This window comes from Letharia columbiana (genome assembly GCF_014066305.1).
Source record: "Letharia columbiana isolate WasteWater2 chromosome Unknown Sc0000040_s0, whole genome shotgun sequence".
Lineage (NCBI taxonomy): Eukaryota > Fungi > Ascomycota > Lecanoromycetes > Lecanorales > Parmeliaceae > Letharia > Letharia columbiana.
In genome coordinates this window covers 36,692-59,016 of record NW_023501084.1, presented here as the reverse complement: position 1 = coordinate 59,016, position 22,325 = coordinate 36,692, and the positions used below count along the sequence as shown (strand labels likewise).

Sequence of the window (22,325 nt, the reverse complement as noted above, 5' to 3'; positions counted from 1 at the left end):
GAAGAAGATACTCTTATTAAATAAGAGTTTTAGATTAAATAAGAGCCTTAGATTAAAAAGAAGAAATAATCTATATAATCTTAAAGTATTTTATAATCTTCTTTTCTCGAAATCGATATAAGTAAGAAGATCTTTCTATCTTTAAGCTTATATAAAAGTCTTATATAATTAAATTAGAGCCTTAAATATCGATTTATAAAAGATCTCGTTAGAATCTTTTTATGAATATATTATTTAACAAACTATTTAAGAATATAATTAAAATTTATAAAAAGATCTCGTTAGAATCTTTTTATAAATATACGAGTAAAGGCCTATGAATTAAATTCATAATCATTTTTTTAATTAGGGCTATCGAGTAAGTAGGTGAGCGATCTTTGGTAAGCGAACTTTGGTGAGCGAACTTTGGTGAGCGATATTTGAATTCCTTGCGCTTTAATAATTATAAGACTAAATTTCAAAATTCTTAAAAATTCGGAAAGCACAAACAGCGCTTCAAAAATTAAAAAAAAATCTCAAAATTTTGATAGAAAACAAAAAGTAATTCTATGTGTCAATAATGTACACCTATTTTTTGATGAGGGAGACGCGGGAGGGCGAGATTTTGATGGTTGCGGACGCTAATTTATTTACCCGCGATGACTCAGCCGGTCTAACCAAAGAGCGTAGCGAACCCGAATTGATGATTGGCTGCACATACAAATTCAAGGTTTTCAAGCTCAGCCCTACCTTATTCTGTTATATATACTGATTATTTAACAAACTATTAAAAGAATATAATTAATTACTAAAGAAAGAATATAATAATAACTTTTAATCGATCTTTAACTAATTGTCATGGTTTTAACCGGTATTCCTTCTCCAGACTTGCGCTAGGCTCCATTCGGGCTAGCTCCTTGGCGGCTTGGCACTCTGATGACTTCGGTATATATGTTACTTAGCAACCTTTATAGTTAATATTCCATTCATATGACACCACTAATATCATTATTCGATACACGGTTTATTCTCTGATATAATATTAACTATTTAACATAGCCGTGAGCTAAGCTATTGTTGCCTGCCTGCTCCGCCTGCCTACCTGCCTGCCTGCCTACCTACCCTGCCCTGCGGAGATCTCTCGAATATCGACTACTCAATCGCCTTGTTGTGGAGGAGATATCCGGACGATTCCCTACCTGCCTGCCTGCCTGCCTACCCTACCCTACGGAGATCTCTCGAATATCGACTACTCAATCGCCTTATTGTAAAGGAGATATTCGGACGATTCCCTACCTGCCTGCCTACCTACCTGCCTCTGCGGGGAGATATTTCGACTATCTCTCGCTTGCCTTATCTATTATCTGCCTGCATCAGTGGAGAGATCTTCACCTAATCCGTTATAGACTCAGATCAAAAAGAAACCCGTCCTGAATCGTTATTAACGATTCAGTATTATTAGGCCTAGATTCGTGGCCTTAATACTACTATTTAGAATCTCAATATAATCGTAATACGACTTCGAGAGTTACGGAACCTTCATCGTTCCAATATAAAGACTCTTACTACTACGAATACGGAATTGCAGGCTAAAATTTAGGCCTTGATTATTAAAGAAACGGTTACTTTAGCAGAGCCTCTGAATTTCGATATAGATAAATAACTAATTAAATTAGAAATTATTAAGACTGGAACATCTATTTCTACTGTTCTTATTGTTAGAAATAATAAGAAATACTCTAATATGCCTTACTTCTATGGTAAAAAGAGAAGTAGGACGAGTGGCGATTCCATCTAAACTTCAAGTTTCGGCAAAGTGCCGTATTATTTCTCAGTGAAAAAGATAAAATGGACTATATTCGGGACTACTGTAAGTTAATTGCATTCGATATACTTAAGGCACGAGCAGATTCACTAAGTAAGAATCTCTACAACACCACGAAAGAGATGATTTCAGAGCTTTATGGATATTTGGTGATTACGATAAGCTGGTAAAGAATAACGCCCTACTTTATAACCCGGCGTTTACTATAAAAAGAAGAAGGTATTTGACGAGTTCTATACTCGATTTTCAGCTACTATTACGCTATTGGGTTATAGCGAAAGTTATAAGATCGCTGCACTATGAAGACTTATTACTTTTAAGCTTCGGTTACGAATCGCCGATATCTCATCGTCTTTCTTTCGCTTAGTTATTAAGTATTTGCGGAAGACTAATTAAGACCTTCGTTAATTGAAGACTATATATGTGAATATAGAAGAGATTAATGAATAGGAGTTTAAATTAAGTTTATAGCGATTACTCTATTCGAAATAGCTGAAGGATTAGCTGAAGAAAGAAGGTCGATGTTTTAAATGTCTTAGCTATGGCTATCGGCCTAATCAGACTGAGGTATATATGGCCTTAAAGGTATTGTCGTCTGAAGAGGTAAAGGCTATTGTGGCTAAGGAATAGGCTGTGGAGAAGGCTGTGGAGAAGCAATGACGGTATAGGCCTTGCCTATAGTAGCAGCAATGGATTTCTCCTCCTTCCTCTGACTAGCAATAACTGTTCCGCCTAGCCGCATGCGGCTAGCGTATTTAAATCAGTTTCGATTCGACAAATCATCGGACTTTACTCAGCACCCCACATCATTACTTCAAGCACCTTCCCGGGCTATTACCCCACATTGATACCCCTGTTGCCTGCGTCCGCAGGCCTGCTATATGAGATTTGGCTCAATGCCACGGTTGGACACTAAGAGTGTCTGCGAGAAAAAAGTTTAAAGTTGTTGTTTTAGGGGGTAGCAAATATGCTTCAGGCCATAAAGGCCAGTGCACCATGGATCATAACGATCGTCTCGCTGTTGCCACCTCGCCGTCGCCATGATTTGGACCATAGGGATATGGCCATTTGAGGGGGGTAATGTCATAGTTTTAACCGGCATTCCTTCTCCAGACTTGCGCTAGGCTCCATTCGGGCTAGCTCCTTGGCGGCTTGGCACTCTGATGACTTCGGCATATATGTTACTTAGCAACCTTTATAGTTAATATTCCATTCATATGACACCACTAATATCATTATTCGATATACGATTTATTTTCTAATACTAATTATACTTATATAAAATCTAAATCTTTTATTACTATAGTATTTATAGTAGCTTAAATAAAATTACTTTCTTTTACTATTATAGTATTCTTAGCGATTTATATAAAATTAACTTTTTTTACTACTATAGTAGATATAGTAGCTTATATAAAGTCGATTATTTTTATTACTATAGTAGCTTTAATAGTAATAATAATATTAATTATATTTATATCTACGACTTATAACTTATTAAGTTATTTTAATAAAGAATCTCTATCTAGTTATATAAGAAATTAGATTAAAGAGTTAGAGAGACTTTTAGATAATAAGAATAAAGAAATAAAGAAGATAGAAGGAAAGTAGAAGTAGTAGCGGCGACGGTAGAAGTAAGTTAAATACGATTTATCTATATATTATATAATATTAACTATTAATAAATAAATCTTTATATAAAAGAAATAGATTAATCTAGAGTATCTTTTAATAAGAAACTTTAATATATTTAGATCTTAATATCTTTTATAAATAATTTATCTAGAATAATTAATTATTATTATAGCTAAATAATTATAATAACTTTTTTATATAAAATAATTATAAGTAATTATAATAATAATAGCTAAGTGGCTATAGTAGTCTTAGTAATTATATTAAATTTAATAATTAATAATTATAAAAGTCTAAATAACTTTATATAGATATTCTTTTAAAGATAATATACTTGAATTTTATTCTATTTATATTATATAAAGAGAGATATTTTATATAATATAGAAGAGTAATCTATTTTAGCTTTTCTTTAATAAGATATTAGTTTTAAATATTATATAGAGGTATAGACTAATTATTTAAATATATAACTATACTTTAAAGTAAACTATATAAAAAAAGATTTATAAATATTATATAAAAAGAAACTTAATATATATTTAGATAGTAATAAAATTATTAATCTCTCTTAATAACTCTCTCTTCTCTAATTAAGAATTAATAATCTACTTTTTAATTTAAAGGGCTATTATCTCTCTTAAGTAAATAAAAATAGCGCTTACGCTTCCCTTCGTCTTTATCTTTATTATTTTTAAATAACTTTCTTTATATAAAGAAGTACTAAGCTTCGTAATCTCGCTATTTATAATTAATATATATTCTTTTAAAATATCTCGCTAAGCGATAATATATAAGAAAGAGATAAAAAATTAAAATATAAAGTTTATAAATATTATAGATAAGTTATAAGGGTAATAAGTTCGCGTAATTAGATTAGAATAGTATTAATATATCTTAATTAATACTATCTAATTTAATAAAAGCTAAATTACCTCTTAAATAAAATTAATATTCTATTCTAGTAAGATTAGAATAGTATAATTAATTAGACTATAGACGAAGGATATAAGCTATTATTATTTTATAAGAAGATAAGAGTATTAGTTAGCTAGAATGGCGATAAGAATAATAATAATAATAACGATATTTTATAAGATAAGAGCTTTATTATATAATATTAGCTAGCTATTATATATAAATAACTTTATATAAAGTAGAGAGATTAGAAAAGACTATAAAAAGCGAAGATATTAAGATATTATTTATATTATTAGTAGTAATAATAATAGTAGTAGTAGTAATATTAAGATACGAAGTTAGCTAGCTATTATATATAAGTAACTTTATATAAAGTAGAGAGATTAAGAAAGACTATAGAAAATAAAGATATTAAAATATTAAGGAAGATTATAGTATTATATTTATATTAATAATAGTAATAATAGTAATAGTAATAGTAATAATAGTATTAACGTACGAAGTTAGTTAGAAGTTACTTCGTATAAAGTAGTATAGAAAAAAGATACTATAGTAGTATATATATATAATATTAATATTATTATTAAAGAAGAAGAATTTATTTGAAAGAGAACTTTATATAATCTTTATGAGCTGATATCTAAACTAGTTTAATTAAGCTTAGAGACTATGTAATATATTTCTAGAGCCTTAATAATAACTCCCTATAATAATTCTACAATAGTTGAAGGAATAATATATATGCTTCGTACGAAAGTCAAGTAGGAATCGCGAAACGAAGTCCTAAAACTTTTTTCAATTGTGGTTTTGGTTTTGTCGTAGTGTCAGCCCTCGTCCGCCGTAGCAAGCCAGATTGATCTTCACGGGCCAATCACGCCTTGCAAAAAGGATGGCCAAGCTTGACATCGCAATTGCGCTCGGATCAAGCTACTACTTAGAGAGGTGTGTTCTACGGACCGCCTTTTGTGATTCATTACGTGAATAGTTCTAGCTCGAGCATCTGTATCAATTATCGAATATCCTTCAACAAATCTCGATACGAAAGATAAATGACAGAATCAGACATTGATAAAACCTCAGGAATCAGCTCATTGCATCTGACAGCTCTGACAATGGAAGATAAACCAAACGCTAACTTCGATTCACTTCAGTCGGATGCGTAAGTGTGTGAACATGATTCCCTCTGCCTTCCTTATCCGGAAACCAACAACTGGTTTCGGAAGAAATGTAGCTCGGGCCAATGTTGCCACCGTTTCGGTCTTTCAGCAAGCAGAATCGGCGTTGAGGCGAACTCTCTAATTCAAGGGTTGATGATTTTCGTAAGCATGTTAGTGAGGGGAATCCTCAAGTGCAGAGGTACCGTGCTCACTCTGCCGTAATACGACTTGGATTTTCAATTTTTTTTTTTTGCAACAGCTGTGCGCAGTGCAATAATTCCGAAACACCAGCCCACGCCTGAATCAACTCGGCCGCGAAGGATTCTCTTTTCCGAACAAGGAGCGAATGGGGCTCTTCAGGCGTCTCTCAGTTTGCGCAGCTCAGAGAACGAAGATGAAAAAAGGGAAATCTCTTTATCTGAAGTACAGGTCATACATACATAGACTTGATGGGTGCGATCGGAGTACTGCTTTCAACAACTCGGATGGGAATCCCAATGCACCAATACCCCAAACCAAGAAAACCCTCACGGAAAGCAACCAAAAGGGTGGCCGCTTGCGAAATGTTGAAAAGGTGCATGATGAAAGGTGCAAGGAGATTTTATCAGTTTTGTGTCGGTTGATCGGTTGGAGGTAGTTGCTATTGGTTGTTTTGAGACGACTGTTCGATGGCGTGGTTTCTTGTGATGATAGAGGAACTGATGAGCATTGGCATGGAGCTCCTTTTTATACGTGCACCAGCATCGTAAGGCTTCGTCCACCAAAAGCCGTGCATGCACCGGTATATGCCGGCATTCGTTAGGTGTCTTCCGCGACAGGGACCCATCAAATTCTTTTGCTAACAGGTCCTGACACTCCTGATACCGTTGTCCGCGTCATCTCGTTCGGTGAAGTGGTCTATACCGCTCCTCTGCCAACAAATGCTGAAAGCCCGACACCATCTCCCGCGCCATCTCTGTTTGAAAAATGACATATGCTGGTCTTTCCGCATTCACTGCTACTATATCTGATCCATCGGCTGTTCAATCACGGCACGCAATCAGTGCTGCAATGATGCTCTGTATAAGTGATTTCACACCAAAAAGGACCATAGCTAATGCCACAAGGCGAATGCTAGCGTAGAAGAAGATTTCGGAAGATGCAGAGCGTACCAATCAGTTACCCCCCAGAATTCAGGGGGCAATGCAATGTGGAGTGATATGTAGGGTGACTCGTAACACACGGCGACCCTATTGGCTGGCAGCCCAAATTTCTGACAGCAGGCCTGCGACAACTCCTTCGCTGCTTGGATTTCACCCCCTTTTCTCACCCACCATCATCGAGTTGCAGTCTTTCATGAGTCACTGCAGTGACAATTGAATGGATAGTCAAGATGAAACAACGCAAGCGTTACTGTCTATTTCACCAGTGGTGTTTGATATCCCGTTTCGGTACGTACCGTAGTGGATGCTTGACGATCCCTTCGCTTTTGGAGGTCGCGGCCCCCATCATCGTTGAGTCACTGCTTCCAGAGCTAACCTCGCAACTTTCCTTACCGTAGCGATGGTATCTTCCAAAGCGTCGACCGTTTACCCCAAAGAGCATAACGCTGCTTTATCCAGCACATTATGGGAACCTAGTATATTTCCTCACCGTAGTCCTCGACGGCAAAGTGGAAACTTTGGGCCAAGAGCACCCGGATCGCGTCGAGGCTACGGAAATGCTCGACCATCTCAATCTGCATGCCCGTTCAGAGGGCGACGAGGCAGTTCGACGGATCGAGTGGCAAAGGTTGATGGAAGCAAAGCGATGTAGCGTCAATGGTTCAGTGACGAACTATGACTTAGCCATTGCAGATCCCCATAGGCCTTGACAAGTCGTATGTCCAGAGGGGGAGGATATGAGAAAGAAAGGAGGGGGTTTTGAGGGAGTTCGACTGATCAGCTCTTTTTCAAATATCAATTCCTTACTGCGTAGTAGATACCATATTGAACACAAAATCCGAGAAACTTTATTCAAACAGGTGATAGGAATCAACCAGCTGGGAAATGTCACAGTTTATTCCTTAGAGAAGCGCTGACTTGTGGCTCCGTACATGGTGAAACCCAAGGGTTTCGGCGGTCACGGTGTCCGCATTCTAGGCCTAAGACTAACCCCGGCAGTAGAGAGACGAGCATGGGACCCTTTCGCGAAGCTCTCCAGCGTAGCATCTGCTTCATGTGGTGACCTTGATCGCTAACAGGTAGAACCTATGCTTATTTGTACCCTGAATGACCCATCCAGGGCGTGCTGTCGCGTGGGAGTCAAATGGGAACTACGAAACGATCAGAACTGGTCAGATTGAGAGCAAAAAATGTGTTCAATTGCTCCAGGCTGTAATGTTGTAGATATACAAAAACACTATCTCTTTAGTTGTATTGGAAAAAAGGTGGTTGGAGGGCAATTACTTCCGCTCTGATAGAAGGTTAACTGAGTATTATCAGTGCTCGAACGAGTGACTTTGGTAAAGCAGATTAAATTCAAAATCAGCAGTTGCGACGTCAGAAACGCCAAGAGTGTTAAGGCAAAAGCAAGAAGTAGTAAGACAAAAGCCAGGAATATTAGGATGAAAGCATGATGTAGTAAGACAAAAGCAAGGAGTACTAAGGGGCAGTTAAGTGCTTCAAACAACCAATGATAACGAGAGAGCAGTCCGTTTCCACCACTGATTCCAACGGTTTCCAAGCTGCCCTTGATTTGCAAACACATGGCTACGGGTTCGGGAGTTCGCAAGAGTTCGAAGACCTGCTCCCCAAGGCAATCAGAGCGCAAGCCCACGGTATTCCTCAGTAGACCAGCTGGCTGCCGAGTCGAGAATATGGTCCACGTTTAGACCCGTTGGTTCCTGGGTGCTCGGAGCGGTTGCGCCTTTCGTTACCATGGGCGCTACCATTGCGAAGGGAATAAAGACTGCGTTTTGCAGAGAGGCCAGGAGTGACGGCAAGTCTGGGTCTAGTAGTTCCGCGGGTGGTAGACTCGGGGTTGGCAGATTCGCCAGCGAAAGTAGATTCTTGTTTGAGGACAGTGGAAACAACTTTGCCAAGGGTTGGATTAATCGCTCCCGCGACGACGGGGGCAAATTTCATTGCGATAGGCGCAATGACCTTGATGGCCTCGGTGATGAAGTCAAAGAAGCCTTCCTCTTGCAACTGCTGGGGTGGGAACTTCATCACTGCTGTAAGGGCAGCGTCTGCGACAAGTGCACGCTGGGCAAGAGGATCAGCAGCGAGAAGGTGAGCGGCTGGGCCAGAGCTAGGTTCATCTTCAAAGGCTTCGGCGCCACCGGATTGTTTCAGTATGTCAAGTAGGATGGGAAGACCGTACTTGGCCGCAGCGGACGCGCCTTTACTGGCCAAACGACTACCTGCTTTGATGATATCCTGGAGACTTTCTTCTGAGCCATCGTCCATGGCAGATTCCTGAAGGTTCTGCTGCATAGACGCTTGAAGATGACCTAGAAAGGCCTCGGCCTTATGATCAGCTGGCTGGTCGATGGCGGAACTGTAGAGAACAGTCGGACGGAAATGTTCTGACCAGGTGGTTTCAGCACTTTCTGCGCCGGATGCTACCTTCTGGTTGTAATTGTGGAGTGAGTCAAGTGCAATTCTCAGAGCAGGTTCCATCATAGCACCCATCACATGAGGAGCCGCCTTGCGGATGACAGGTAGCGCTTTCATGACTGTATCCTTCATGTCGTTGAAGATACTCTCCTCCAGATCGGGATGCATTTCTGCTGATTGAAGAGCGCTGAGCGTTGCCTCAGCCAGGATTGCTCTTTCCATGGAACCTTCATGCATGTCTTGTGCGTCCATGGCGCTCTCAGCGCCCGTCGTCTCGGTCATGAATTTACTAGCGGCATTCAAAGCGAATCCCGCCAGCGCACCGATAGGGCCTCCGCCAATGAGACCCAATCCAGTAGGAAGCGCAGATGCTACAGTCCTCAGCACGGTCATGAAACTTTCCTCGTCTGCCTCAGTTAGCTGGCTTTTGGCAATTAGAGTTCGGCCTTGAGCAACTCCGCCATTCTGGATGAGCTTCGTCATGGTAGATGTAGGTCGCTGATATTGAGAGCGGGGTTGTGTTTGGGGGGCCTCCGGTGGTTTAGAGGCCTCCGGTGTTTTGGGGGCCTTCGGTGTTTGGGCCCCCTCCGCTGCTTGGGAGGCGTGCTGCGCTTGGGAAGCATGAGGAGTTTCAACGTTGCGGGACTTGCAAAAATCGCAGATCGCAGGGCCAGTCGCAGCCATGCTACCCGGAATGCTTGAGCCATATCCCGACGGCACAGGAGCGGATATAGCTGTATTTCCTGTGACGGGAATGAGATTCAAGGCAGCATTTGGCAAGGGTAATCCGAAAGCAGCGATATAGTCTCCGTAAGGATTGCCGTATTTCCCAATGACCGAAGCAGAGTTGAATGAACCTCCGTACACGTGAGCTCCAATGGAGACCAGGTCGTGTTGTCTGAGGACTGGAGATCCAGAATTACCTGGTCGACGGGTGTTAGATGTCTCCACGTAAATATGTGTCACTATACACAAGACTCACCACCAAAAGTATCAATCTGATACTCCAACATAGTGTCGGCTTGTGTGGAGAGGTCAAACTTTGTCGGAAGGAACATTTCGTACATATGAGCTCCTTTCTCGCAAGTCTGCTTGTCGGTCAAGTCACCTGGATAGCCAACAACACCGAGGACTATGTTCCCTTGAGAAGGTGTCTCCTCAAATCGTAGGGGAGTAATTCCAGTGAAGGGTTTGTCGACTTGCATGAAGCTTACATCAAAGGATTTTTGACCTTTAGTTGTGACCCAGCCTTCGGTTGTGACGATTCTCTTGACATGCCTGAACTGAACGTTTGGGTCCTTCTCCGCCTGGTGCCCATCGTATCCAATGTAGGCTTTCACTTCCGTAGCACGGCCGAGCTTGTGGCTCCAGTCGTAGCTGCAGTGTCCAGCAGTGACAAGGATGTCAGGCTTGATGAGCCAGCCGGTACCCATGGCCCAGCTACCAGGCTTTTGGAACTCGTAGTGAATGAAGAGCTTTACAATCGCTGCATAACTATGTGAGCGATGTGTACTGAATAAAAGCAATGGTGATTGAGTTACATCGGTATTTCCCACCAGGTGCAAAGTGCATTTTGTCGACCAAGACACGCTCGTCTCCGTCTCCGATGACGCTTTCAGAGCTTTCATTTTTCATGTCGAGGGAGAAGGCAGCCTCGGGTGGCGGTGGTTGCGCGCGAGTAGGCTCGACATCCCACACGGCGGCCAAAGTTCGGCGCACCTCATATGCCTTGATGTTGAGGTTGAGCGCCGCATCTTTGATGTCTTGTGACTTTGCAACGGTGGTCTTGATGACGGCCATTTCGAACAATGGAAATTGTTCTAAGGGTTGTAGGAGTCCTGTTCAAAGTTAAGTTCAAAAGAGCAGCGATGGAAGATGTAGAGACGATGTTCTCGAGATTTTGGCTTGAAAATGGCCAAGAGGGGGGATTGATGCCGTATTTATATTCCGGAGGCCTGGGACCTCGCTCTTCCATCACACGCGCACATGCTTGTGGTGGACACGAACTGAACACGACCAATATCGCAAAGGAGGTGCTCCAAATGGTCCAGATTTCCATCAAAAACAGATTAACTACTGTTTCTGGAAAGGGTGGTAGCCATCTTGGAAAGGGGAAAGCCGTAATCCTTCAAAATCGAGCGCTTCAGCCTAGAAGAGCCAGCCATCGATCAATATACTTCAGTCTAGATTTCGGGGCGGCTTCAGCGATCAACATTGTTCCTCCTTTTTCGGGAAGTTAGTATATTCTGGGACAGAATGGTGGTCGTCTCGTGCACATTTATCAACCGGGAATGGCAGGTGCCCCTAGCCGACATTGAAAGGTTGTGTCAAATTGCAGACGTGAATTGGCGCGTCCGTTAATTCATGCAACAAGGATTGGATGGAAACCGAGGGTCCTAACGAACCAAGTAAATTGGCTCAATAATTCCTCCGACTCAGGCAGCCATCTCGAATCGACGGTTGCCGTAAGCAGAAAGCTCTCCTACTGGGATGATCCAAAATAGAAGGGGTTGGGGGGGCGGGACTGCTGCCGGCCCTTAGTCACGAAACACCTGATCGATGCCTTAGCAGTTTAATCTACAGTATTGTCAACGAGCTCAAACAAGACCCCTTAACGTATTGACCCCTGACAGAGAAATTCAAGAATATAGCATATAACAATGAGCCCAATGCTGATTGAATCTATGTTACATGGGCCTTTCTTGGAGGCGCCTTCCAGGGGCCTTCTAGTAGACTCGAAAGAGCACATCTGAATTGACGTATGATGTGACGACCTGCATATGCAAACGCGAGGGCGAAGAGGCCCATCTGATGGACGAGATGTGACTGCTTCATTAATTAACGACTTCGCCAATGGGGTCCAAGAATCGGGTCGTGGAGAGCATAATGTTACTGGTAGATCATTCGGTCGTGGCTTTGGAGGCAGGACCTTTTCGGGTAGTTCTGACCCATGCCAGAAATTGAAAATGGGGCTGGATGATCCATCAAGGGACCGCCGTCATCTCAGGTAACCGATCCTTGATCCAAAATCAGGAGTTACTGCAAGCCCAGACTCTCTACGTACCTCCGGGATTCCCTCTTGGCCTCGTGATTTCCTCGAAGGTCCAGAGTCGCACTTCCGCTTGTTATGAGACGCAGGGATTGAAAAGTGTTAAGACAAGGTGCGTCGTAACGAGAAAGCCAACCAGCAATGTAGATCCGAAAATCAAATTTGCTTCGTCTTTATCCGAACTGAAGGAAAACAGCCTCGAGTCCGGAAAGGAGCTGATTGAGCCATAGGGTGTGGGTGTGGGGGTTACAAGTGGCCAGAAGTGCAGAACTTGAATCGGCAGCCGGATGCTCGAGGTTGACAGCGGTTGACAGCGGAGGGAGGTTTCGGGACGGTCGGTAAGCCGGAAACAGCTTGGCAACTATTGAGATCATATCCCGCTGACACAATGGATGATGATTCTGGTCAGAACGCTTTGGCGTACTTCGTCGAGTGACGGAACGTAGCCGTACATTTCGTTTGCCCTCGACTGGGGCTTGCAGTAAGACGTGAGCTGAAAGCTGAGATCGAGACATGCAAACTCGAGTTTCGCAAGAACTTGCCGACTTGACAGTGATGGTGGAGCTCTGCATCATGAATAACAAGGGCAATTCACAGACCCTTTGGATGTGGGATCGATGTGGGATGGATGGGGTGAGCATGCATAACACGCATTGGTTACTTTGGAGCATGCTCCATTCCCATAGGCTAATACATGAAATCACAAACTAGCCGAAACTGGCAAGGCGGTTAATTCAGCTGTCAGGGCAGCGAAGCCACCACAGCCGCATGCTCAGCCACGGGTCACTGCCTGATCTGACACAAAGTTCCAAGCCTGAGCTCATCAGCAAAACATTCCGTGTCAGGGGAAACAAGATGAAGTGGGCGCAAAAGGGTATGAGTTCTCAGCTCTCTCCGCGCTGTCATATTGCATGACACCCCAAAGAAATTTGAGGAGCAGCTTAAAGATGCGGAACTACACATTTGTCTCTGAAGCTCGCATTTGGGATGTCAATGTGACAGACGAGAATGTTATTGCAGAGTCGTTCTGCTTTGATCCAGAAGTTGTCGCATCTGGAGGACCCCAATTTTATCAGGAAATTAGCAAACATACTTGCTTTTTCTTTCGGAACAATGCAGGGCAGAGTGCGTATCAAACGCTTGGGAAGCATGAAGAGATAGGACAAAAGCCATGCTAACGAGGATGACAGGTTATCAAGAGAAGAGCGGAGGATGTTTATTGGGCCTCAAGCCGTAGTAGCATTGCTAGGCCGTGACGTGAAGCAAGAATCTATTGGACTGTCAAGCGGAAAATAGCATTCAGAAGACAATCCGAGCAATTTTATGTTCACGTTACTCGATCCTTGAGAGTTTGCCGAAGGACGGAGGGCCATGAGATAGACCGCTATGCAAGCCCTTGTCCAGAGGCAGGAGAACAAGGGCCGGGAACGCACCGGTGCGCAATATGAGGAGCAGAAATGCTTGATTTGCCAGACCTGCTACCCACGACGCCAAATTGTGCCTCGATGCCTCACAAGGCTCAACAACGACAGCATGGAAACCCGCTAGACGAAAGCGCCATCGCTGTCACTGTCATTGGGAAGACTGTTATGGATTTGGGACATGCTTCCAGAATCTGCTGCCTTAGGTGTTGACAGGTCGGGTTGTGCTTTCATTTCGTTGGCACCGGCGTTAACACCATCCTTGTCGGATCCTGACCTGGAGGCCCCGCTGCGTGGTGAATGCTCCGAGAATGCGACCACGATCTTTGGTGTAAGAGGAGATATAGCTTGCTTTCTCAAATGATCCTCATCGTCTGTGGATTCCCATCCTATCTCCTTAGCAAAATCGCCAAAGGGCCTCGTTTGAGAGAAGTATTCATCAGCGCTGTCTTCACTAGAACAAGAATGCTGAGCCGCCTTTTTGCTTCTAGATGTTGGTTCACTGTCGTCGGAGCTTGCGAAGGGGTCGAATAACGAGGCAGAATCCGACTCCCCAGTATCATCATCAACCTCCTTTGGCGCAGTCGCCGTTTCCGGCTTCCTCTTAGCTGTATGCCTTGTTTTGGCTGTTCTTTCCTCCAAACAATCGCTTTCAGAATCAGTGTCAGCGAGGAGAGATTCGACAGACACGAGGCTCGTAGGAAGTTCTAGAGACACGTTTGGCTCCGGTAGCCGTGAGATTTTCTTCGACGACTTTGCTAAAAGTGTAGCTTCATTCCGATGATGGCCCCTAGGAACGGTTATGATAGCATGGCGACTAGCCAAGATCCTTGCTTCTGCAATCTTTGTTGATAGACGTGCAGCATCCCGTATCCTGGCGGTGATAAGAATTTTGACTGTTATAGCAGGGTCATCGGCCAATGCGTTGAGATTTCTGAGGAGCGCAAGTGCGTTTTCCAGCCCCTTCAGATTCGTCTCCTGCTGTAGGATATCGACGTGATCGACAACGATCCATACACACTTCCCTTTTGCTGCTACCTCGAGGATTTCTAGAAACAACGCCCAGAGTTCTTCTACATCGTTTTGCGCATCTTGAAAATGCTGTTGAGTCAGTTCAACCGTCCGAACTGTGAATTGCTCACGATGGAGTGAGATAGATTTGGAGATCAAAGACTGAATCAGGATAGCGGCTGTGGTAATCGCATTTCCTGTGGAGTGTCCTTGGCAAAAATGTGCTAATGCCATGGAGTAATCAAGTCGTGCGCAATCATCTGCTAGGCGTGTGGAAAAGACAGAAGCCCAGTCTAGCTTGTGGCTTTGGTAGGTGTCTACCCATAGGATTCCGGACTTCTCAGTCGACATCCAGCTTCTCATACTAGGATGTCTCAGCAAAGCCACGCAGTGCTGCCAGTCATAGGCGGTCAGAAGACGGCTGCCTGCTCTAATATAACTTTCTCGCTGATCAAATCGCTGAAGCTGTGGGAAAGCCTCATTCCGGAATTCGAGCAGAGTCTGCGGATCTGAGACGAAGTCTGCTAAATAGACTTGCGGTGTGAAGACTGGCAGAGCAAGTTGTGCGTTTGAGTCATTTAGATCTGGTCTGCCGGTGTCGTTCCTCCCATCAAATAGTGCAGTCTGCTGCAAAAGCAACTCATCGAGTCTTTGCACCCACCTGGTGTCAAAATCCTGGAGCAGGCCGTCTATTTTCCTCTTTATTTCTTCCCTGATCTTCATTCGAAGTTGCTCGGATCCTGACTCTCGCTGTGGCGATTCCCTCTCCTCTCGCTGACGTTCCCATAGAGATTGAAGAAGACTTTGATTGCGAAGAGTTGCATGAAAATGGCTGGCGCTGGCAATTTCCTTGAATCCTTCGGATTTGTGTGTCTATCTGAGAAACCACTTTCTGGAATTTTGCTTCCCAAGGAAACGCGAAGGCTTCAATCACGCTGGCGAGTTTACTTTTGGCATAGCATCGAAGAGCCTTGCCCAGAAATTTGGAGAAGCTCGCATATAGCGCAGCCAGAGCCCTGAGGAGCGAATATTAGCACTTGGAGCCAGCAACATTCTGTGACTTCATACTCTACCATTTTGTCCGTCGGCGAGTATGAAATCAATTGATTTACCAACCCGAGCTGCTCTCCAATAGATAGCAAGTGTGATTCGACATTTTGTTTGAGCCTTGAGTGATTGATGTTTGCGACTAGGAGAAGCTTCGTGACGCCCCAAGCCAGAGCCACGTATTCCGGACACTGGTTCATAACCACATCTAGTAGTTTTGAATATTCCAAAGCTACCGTAGAGAACCTTTCCAGTCCCTTGAAAGGTGTCTTTCGAGACTTCTGCTTGTCCAGAGCTGCTCTTGCCAAAGTATCGAGTTCTGTGACATCTGCTCGAACTCGCCAGAGTTCCCATTTCTCGTTGCTCGCCTGCTTCTCGTACACTTCAACAGTCTGACGTAATTGACTCAAGGAGGTTTGTATAGGCTCTCTGGAGGCAAGATTAGGGCAAGGTCCGGAGTGGTTTTCATGTCATTCTATACTTACTGAGAGACGAGGGCATCACCCCACTGGGCTTTGAAACCGTGGACATTAGCATTGCTGTGGGACCTCGTTACTCTTCTGACTTGCGGCTCTGGATCTGCGACTACTGGGCTCCCGCTTGGTAGATGTTTACTGTGCAAGAATTCTTGGCCCGTTGACTTTCTTCGACCAATGGCCAATTTCTCGAGAAACATTTTTCGGCGCGGTCTTGGCGGTCTTGGCAACAGTCCTTCCAACGACAGTCCGTCTTCCTCGTCTTCTCCACTCGACATCTTGAATTATCTGTATATGTTAACATACCACATTTAGTTTATTGACAGCATCGAATGCCATCGATCAGCATGACTTTTACGCAGTCGGGAGTTCCGCTCATTAATTTTTTTTTTTTTTTTTTTTTTTTTTTTTTTTGAGGAGTTTTTTTTTTTTTTTTTTTTTCCAAACAAAATAGCCGAACGACAACCAGCTGCACCTAAGCTCAGTGTTGAAAACAAGAACGGTAACGGAGTCCCCATTCATACACGTCCCATTTTGAAGAAAGTATCATTCTCTCACGGAGGTAGGTACCAGTACATGGAATTCTGGGTGAGACGTTGCTGCTGCTGCTGCTGCTGCTGCTCACCCAACCCACCCTTCGATCACGCGTCGGGGATGATGGTGAAGAATCGGCCGGAAAGGATGCATAGACGGTAGGAGAATTCCCAGAACCGAGGAGCATCGGCGAGCGAGGATGTGTGGAGAGAAGTTGTACGCAAAACCTACAGCTGATACACACAAGCCCGATGATGATTCGACATTCAGGACGTCAAGCTCGCTCTCCCTTCCCGGCAACCCTCCCAAACCGGGATGACGTCGACAGCATGCACCGCTGTGCTCGAAAGAAACCCCCGAGCCCGCCCTGGCTCACTCAAGAACCATCGACTAAGTAAATAATACATGGACGCATGCGTGCAAACCCCAGCGTTTCCAACTTCCAAACCAAACGCCTCATCTCAGCCCATGACCGCCTGCCAGACCCCCGGTCGAGAAACTCTGCAAGGAATACCTCTCATGCACCACCGGCTTCCCCAGCATGCGCGCCTCCGCGTTCTCCCACACCGCGCTCCGAGCCGGCCTATCCTTCGCCCCCTTTGAGGTTCGTCTGAATCCATTCCCGGAAACCGTACTACTCAGCAAACGCCCATCCCACACTCACTCACTCACTCACTCACCCACCCCTGCTCAGAACAATATCCATACCCATCGACATCGAAAAGCCCGATTCCCCCAAAAACCCCCCGCTTCTGTCACACCCGCAAACTTCCTACACTACACTACCACCTGATGATAAAAAATCTTCACAAGACTCCTGAAAAACAAGCAAAAACAAAAAAAAGACCATCGACACCGAAACTCACCTGGAAAAAACCATCGATGGGTTTCCGACATGGATGCAAGCCCAGCAGTAGAATTTCTTCTTCCCCCCTTCTTCTTCTTCGAAACGGTGGTATGCGCACTCTACACTAACGTCATCTTATTCCAGGTAACTGTTACAATACCAGCCCCTTCGGCTATCGCATACATGTCGCGTATTACCACGGCTGGTAATTACCGGCCACTAGCCACCAGCTGTTGTTGGGGATATTTAGTTCGTATTAGGTTCGATTCCTAATGGCGTTGGTACAATGGTGTTGCGGTGCTTTTTATTTTCTCCAGCCACCTGTTTTACGTACATAAATATCCGTACATGCCACGAATCAACAATCAGTCTTTCAGTCTTTTTAATCAATTCCTAACATGTCTGGTATCCTACTTTCAACGGTAACTGACCTAAAGATACCAATACCTGATATAAAAAAGCCCCCATCACCAAACCCTCCCCCACTCCCCCTCCCCCCCCCCCCGCCATCCTCCCCCACCATTCTCCATCCCTTCACCCCCAGCCTCCCCCATTCCATCCCATCCCATTCCATCCCATCCCATCCCATCCTTTCACCAACCCCATCACCATCCTCCATCCCTCCTCCCCCACCATCCTTCATCCCATCCCATCCCTCCACCTCCTCCACCTCCTCCACCTCCCTTACCTCCCCCACCATCTTTCATCCCATCCCATCCCATCCCATCCCTTTACCTCCCTTTTATCCCTTCACCCCCAGCATCCTCCCTCCACCTCCATCCCATCTCATCCCTTCCACCTCCGCCATCCCCCCCCTTTTATCCCTTCACCCCCAGTATCCTCCCCCACGTATCCTCCATTCTATCCCACCTCCCCACCCCCCCCTTCCCCCACCCACCCTCCCCCACCCACCTCCCCACCCACCTCCTCCCCCAGCATCCTCCATCCCATCCCATCCCCACTCCCTCCCCAAACCCCCCCCAGCATCCTCCCCCAGCATCCTCCCCCCAGCATCCTCCCCACCCCTACCTCACCTCCCATCACCTCCCCTCACCCCCTTTCCACCCCCTTCATTCCATCCCTTCACCCCTTCCACCCCCCCATCCCCCCCATCCCCACCATCCCTTCCACCACCCCTCCATCCCTCCACCCACCCTTCACCCCCCCCCACCGTAACCCACCCTACACCCACCGTAACCCACCTACCCACCGCCCCACCCACCCCACCCACCTTCCCCCCCTTCCACCACCCACCATAGCCATTCACCCCCCACCGACCCCCACCCCCCCCCCCCACCCCCCTCACCATCCACCACCCCACTACTCCCACCCACCATCCCCCACCTTCACCTCCCACCCCTCCCCCCCACCCCCCTATAACCTTCCACAAACCCAACAAGTCCTCAACCGCGTACATCTCTAAAGTATACAAACCACACAGGTATACAAATACAAATCACCCAAACTGACATCAAAGACGCCTATAAAACCCGACCCGCCCACGACATTGTCACGTAGCACCCACCGTAGCTCTGTGGCCGGAAGGGCAAAGGGGAAAGGGGAAGCCAAGCGCGTTAGTCTGTCGGATTGCTTGGGGGGGGGAATACTTTGACGGGGGTCGTTCTTGCCGGATTGGAGGCACTGGTGGGTAAAAGAACGAACGAGGCGAGGGTTCTTTGGCGGGTGGAGGGGCGCAGAGAGATCGACTAGGGCGCTGCATGACGTTTTTATGTTGTCGACGTTCATGGGATTTGTGCGTGGCGTGGGTGAAGACCGGTCGTTCAATTGAGACGGCTATTTTTGAAGGGTTTATCAATGAGTCTATACAATACAGATTTCCTACCCATTACCCATCCCAACCCTCGCTTCATTATGGATACTCCCGTACCAATCTAATAATATCCCTCATTACCCTCTGTTCTCCCAATGGTCCCCGCGTCCCTCTTCACTCATGTCACAGTCGTATCCATCCCCTCCATTCCCTTTACTCATCATCCTCCCCCTCCCCAGGCCTCCTCTCATTACCCCTGACCCCATCCTTCCGGATCGGAATCTTGATCCCCTGCGTAGCGAAGCACTTGCTCAGATTCGTGCTTTCAATGACTCCCGGAAACTTTTTCGCTGAATAGACGTCAAACTTATCGCTGAAGCACGACGCAAGGACGGGAGCCGAGGCTGTATTGAGCGTTTGAGCGGTGGTGGGAGAGCCGACATTGACAAAATTCATTTTCAGTCTGTGATGCAAGGTAAGCTTGGGTGCGTGCGTGAAAATAGTGGAGGTTTAGGAAATTCAGGTCAAAATACCGGAAAGAACCCTCGGTGCGCACACTAAGATCTTGCAGGATGAACCAGACCCCCATTTCATTGTTTGGATTCGTGAGTTTGAAAGCGCTCACGCAGAGGCTGCCGATGAGATTCCGCGTGAACATGCCACTCGCCTGAGAACGAGGATCGCACGAGGGAGCGCTAAGTTGTGATGGCGATAATAAGGGGCCTTGGTTTTGCTGAAGCTGCGACTGGTATGTTGGGGTTACCGGGGTACCCGTAGGCGTACTGTAGTAACCTTGTTGCTGCTGCCCGGGTGGCGGTGGCGGTGGCGGCGGTGGTGGTTGCGATGTTTGACCTTGTTGAGAATATTGGTGTTGGTGGTATTGAGACGATGTCTGCTGGTAGGCCGAGGCCGGTGGAGGTGGGGGAGGCTGGCTGTATGATGAAGGCATTGAAACTTGCTGAAGGGTATTGGAAGCGTAAGCAGATGTGTCATCGACTGGTGGGGGGTAGGCGGAGGATGTCGCAGCTGAGATGGAGGGAGATGTTGCGGAGTGTCGGACGAGATTGACTTCTTTTTGGGCGTCTGCCGACCAGAGATCGACGGTGAGGACGAAGTACGAGGTATCGATGTCACTGTCCGAGATGAAACTTCAGCTTAAGCCTGGCATGACCGTCGAGCATCTTCTGATCGAAAGAAAGGATTGTCGAATGAAAGGCCACTAACTTTATGTCCAATTCCTTGTTGGTACTAGCATCCTTAACCACAAGTCTGATACACGGCGGTGGTGTGATAGGCCGTCTGTCCTGCACAACGCCGAGTCTCAGCTATGGCCGTCTTAACGCATTTGAGGCCTTCAGTCCCAACATTCGAGATCTTGCTGCTCCAATCGCCCCGACTAACCTTGTCTCCGAAACCACACATGCGAGCCCGGACAGGTTGTTGAACAATATCCAAGCTGTAGCTTTCATCAGGAGCCTTTCTGCCGATGTGATCCCATCTTACATACCTGTATATCCGGCCATTGACCATTGTACTCGTCGGGGACGGTTCTGACATGTTTTGTGGGGGTAGGCTTAGGGTAGGGCGTACTGCCGTGGATGCAGACGAGGGGGCGGGGTATGATAGGCCGTTGCTCTCTTTACTGACGAGAGTTGCCACATCCATGGATGGTGGTGGGTTCAGTGGTGTTGGGTGTAATGGATGTTGTCGCTCATGTACAAGGGACATAGCCATACAACAGAAGGGAGCCCCAGAAGCACTTGCTTTCCCCAGCTCCGAATTGAGTGGGTCGCGCCTGTTGAGTTCAGCAGTGTCGGGATGAAGCGAGAGGATAATGTGGGGCTCGTGTCAATGGAGAGTGGTCTTGTGTGGATAATTGACGAGGCGGGGAACAAATGATATAGATGAGGAAATCTCTCTATCGAGCTCGATGTATGAATATACTTCTTTCAATATCTGTAGTCGTTGCATGGCAAATTGAGAGAGATTGAGGGAGAGAAAGATGAGGGAAGAAAGATGAGAGGTAACAGAGTCATGCAACAATTCAAAGTGCAGGGGAGAATTAATTATTCGAGGAAGAGAAGAAGAAGAGAAAAAGATGTTGACGTTGCGAAAGACATGCCAGCCAATCTCCCCCCTTGAAGTTGAGCCCCTCTCCCCAATCCCAGTGCTAGTGATTTATTAGCTTATTACCTTACTTTAACTTTGAGCTTGGAGGGGGGATCTGCATGAGAACCGAAATGGCGGGCTCACGCCACCGGCCCGTGTCCAGGGTTCAGCACGGAGGGGCGACCAAGTTGAGAATGGTGCAGTCATTTTAACGCCGACTTATAATTAACTCTACCAAGAATCTTCAACACTCTGTTCAAATCTCACCCAACGATCAACGCGCTGCAACTTATGCACCCACCCAACCTATCAAACTCCCCCGCCCCATCCCCACCCCCCCACCCCCATCCCCCAAAAATCCCCATCTTCTTCAGAATATCGTGCGGCTGAACTGAAGCATTCTAATTTCTGCTGCCTAATTGACCCAACTGTACAGAGGTGACCGAAAGCGCACCCGCACTAGGTAGCCCTAACCCTACTTCGGAAAGCGGCCCCGAGAGGGAAGTACCTTACAGCGCATGATGGGACTTAGGTACTTCTTTGGCTGATAGGGTATTAAGCCCCGAAACCTGGCTAGGGCTAGGTGCGATTCCGAAGAACTCAGACGTATTGTCCAGGTAGCCCTTTAGGTGGGGCGTTATCCGAAGTCTGAGCGCAAGAGTCTTGGCGGGTGCAGGACTTTCGGTGCAGACCTCTGTATGCACCTAATCCTTCCATCAGTCAGTCAGTCAGTTAGGTAGTACCACCCATACGAGTACGCTAGCTATGTAGATACCCGTTAAGGAAGCTGCAATTCTCATCTTCAACGTCATCAAACCACAGGGAGTAGTGCAAGTCCGAGTGGGAAAAAAGTTGTCATTCCTACTCCTTCCCCGCCTGAAGCCGCTGGAATATTTCTTGTGCTCCCAGGCCCAATCAGAATACTCCGTTGGACCTCATTCAGAGATCGGGTATCTATACTACAA

General features: G+C 45.8%; 4 protein-coding genes across 4 annotated transcripts; all 4 read right to left on the bottom strand.

The window, feature by feature from the left end:
• Window positions 1-8,321: 8,321 nt before the first annotated feature.
• HO173_009393 (uncharacterized protein) lies at window positions 8,322-10,895 on the bottom strand (the record flags this gene model as incomplete). Its single annotated transcript, XM_037311283.1, has 3 exons — window positions 8,322-10,018; window positions 10,078-10,581; window positions 10,637-10,895. The coding sequence occupies 3 exons, from the start codon at window positions 10,893-10,895 to the stop codon at window positions 8,322-8,324; spliced, it is 2,460 nt and encodes an 819-aa protein (XP_037161717.1).
• Window positions 10,896-11,777: 882 nt separating this feature from the next.
• HO173_009392 (uncharacterized protein) lies at window positions 11,778-15,299 on the bottom strand (the record flags this gene model as incomplete). Its single annotated transcript, XM_037311282.1, has 2 exons — window positions 11,778-11,921; window positions 13,695-15,299. 2 exons carry the CDS (start codon window positions 15,297-15,299, stop codon window positions 11,778-11,780), a joined length of 1,749 nt encoding a protein of 582 aa, XP_037161716.1.
• A 221-nt stretch (window positions 15,300-15,520) lies between these two features.
• HO173_009391 (uncharacterized protein) lies at window positions 15,521-16,377 on the bottom strand (the record flags this gene model as incomplete). Its single annotated transcript, XM_037311281.1, has 2 exons — window positions 15,521-16,052; window positions 16,109-16,377. The coding sequence occupies 2 exons, from the start codon at window positions 16,375-16,377 to the stop codon at window positions 15,521-15,523; spliced, it is 801 nt and encodes a 266-aa protein (XP_037161715.1).
• A 3,087-nt stretch (window positions 16,378-19,464) lies between these two features.
• On the bottom strand, window positions 19,465-20,808 carry HO173_009390 (uncharacterized protein; the record flags this gene model as incomplete). The annotated part of the gene is made up of 5 exons (XM_037311280.1): window positions 19,465-19,714; window positions 19,785-20,384; window positions 20,476-20,555; window positions 20,653-20,707; window positions 20,759-20,808. The coding sequence occupies 5 exons, from the start codon at window positions 20,806-20,808 to the stop codon at window positions 19,465-19,467; spliced, it is 1,035 nt and encodes a 344-aa protein (XP_037161714.1).
• Window positions 20,809-22,325: the final 1,517 nt, after the last annotated feature.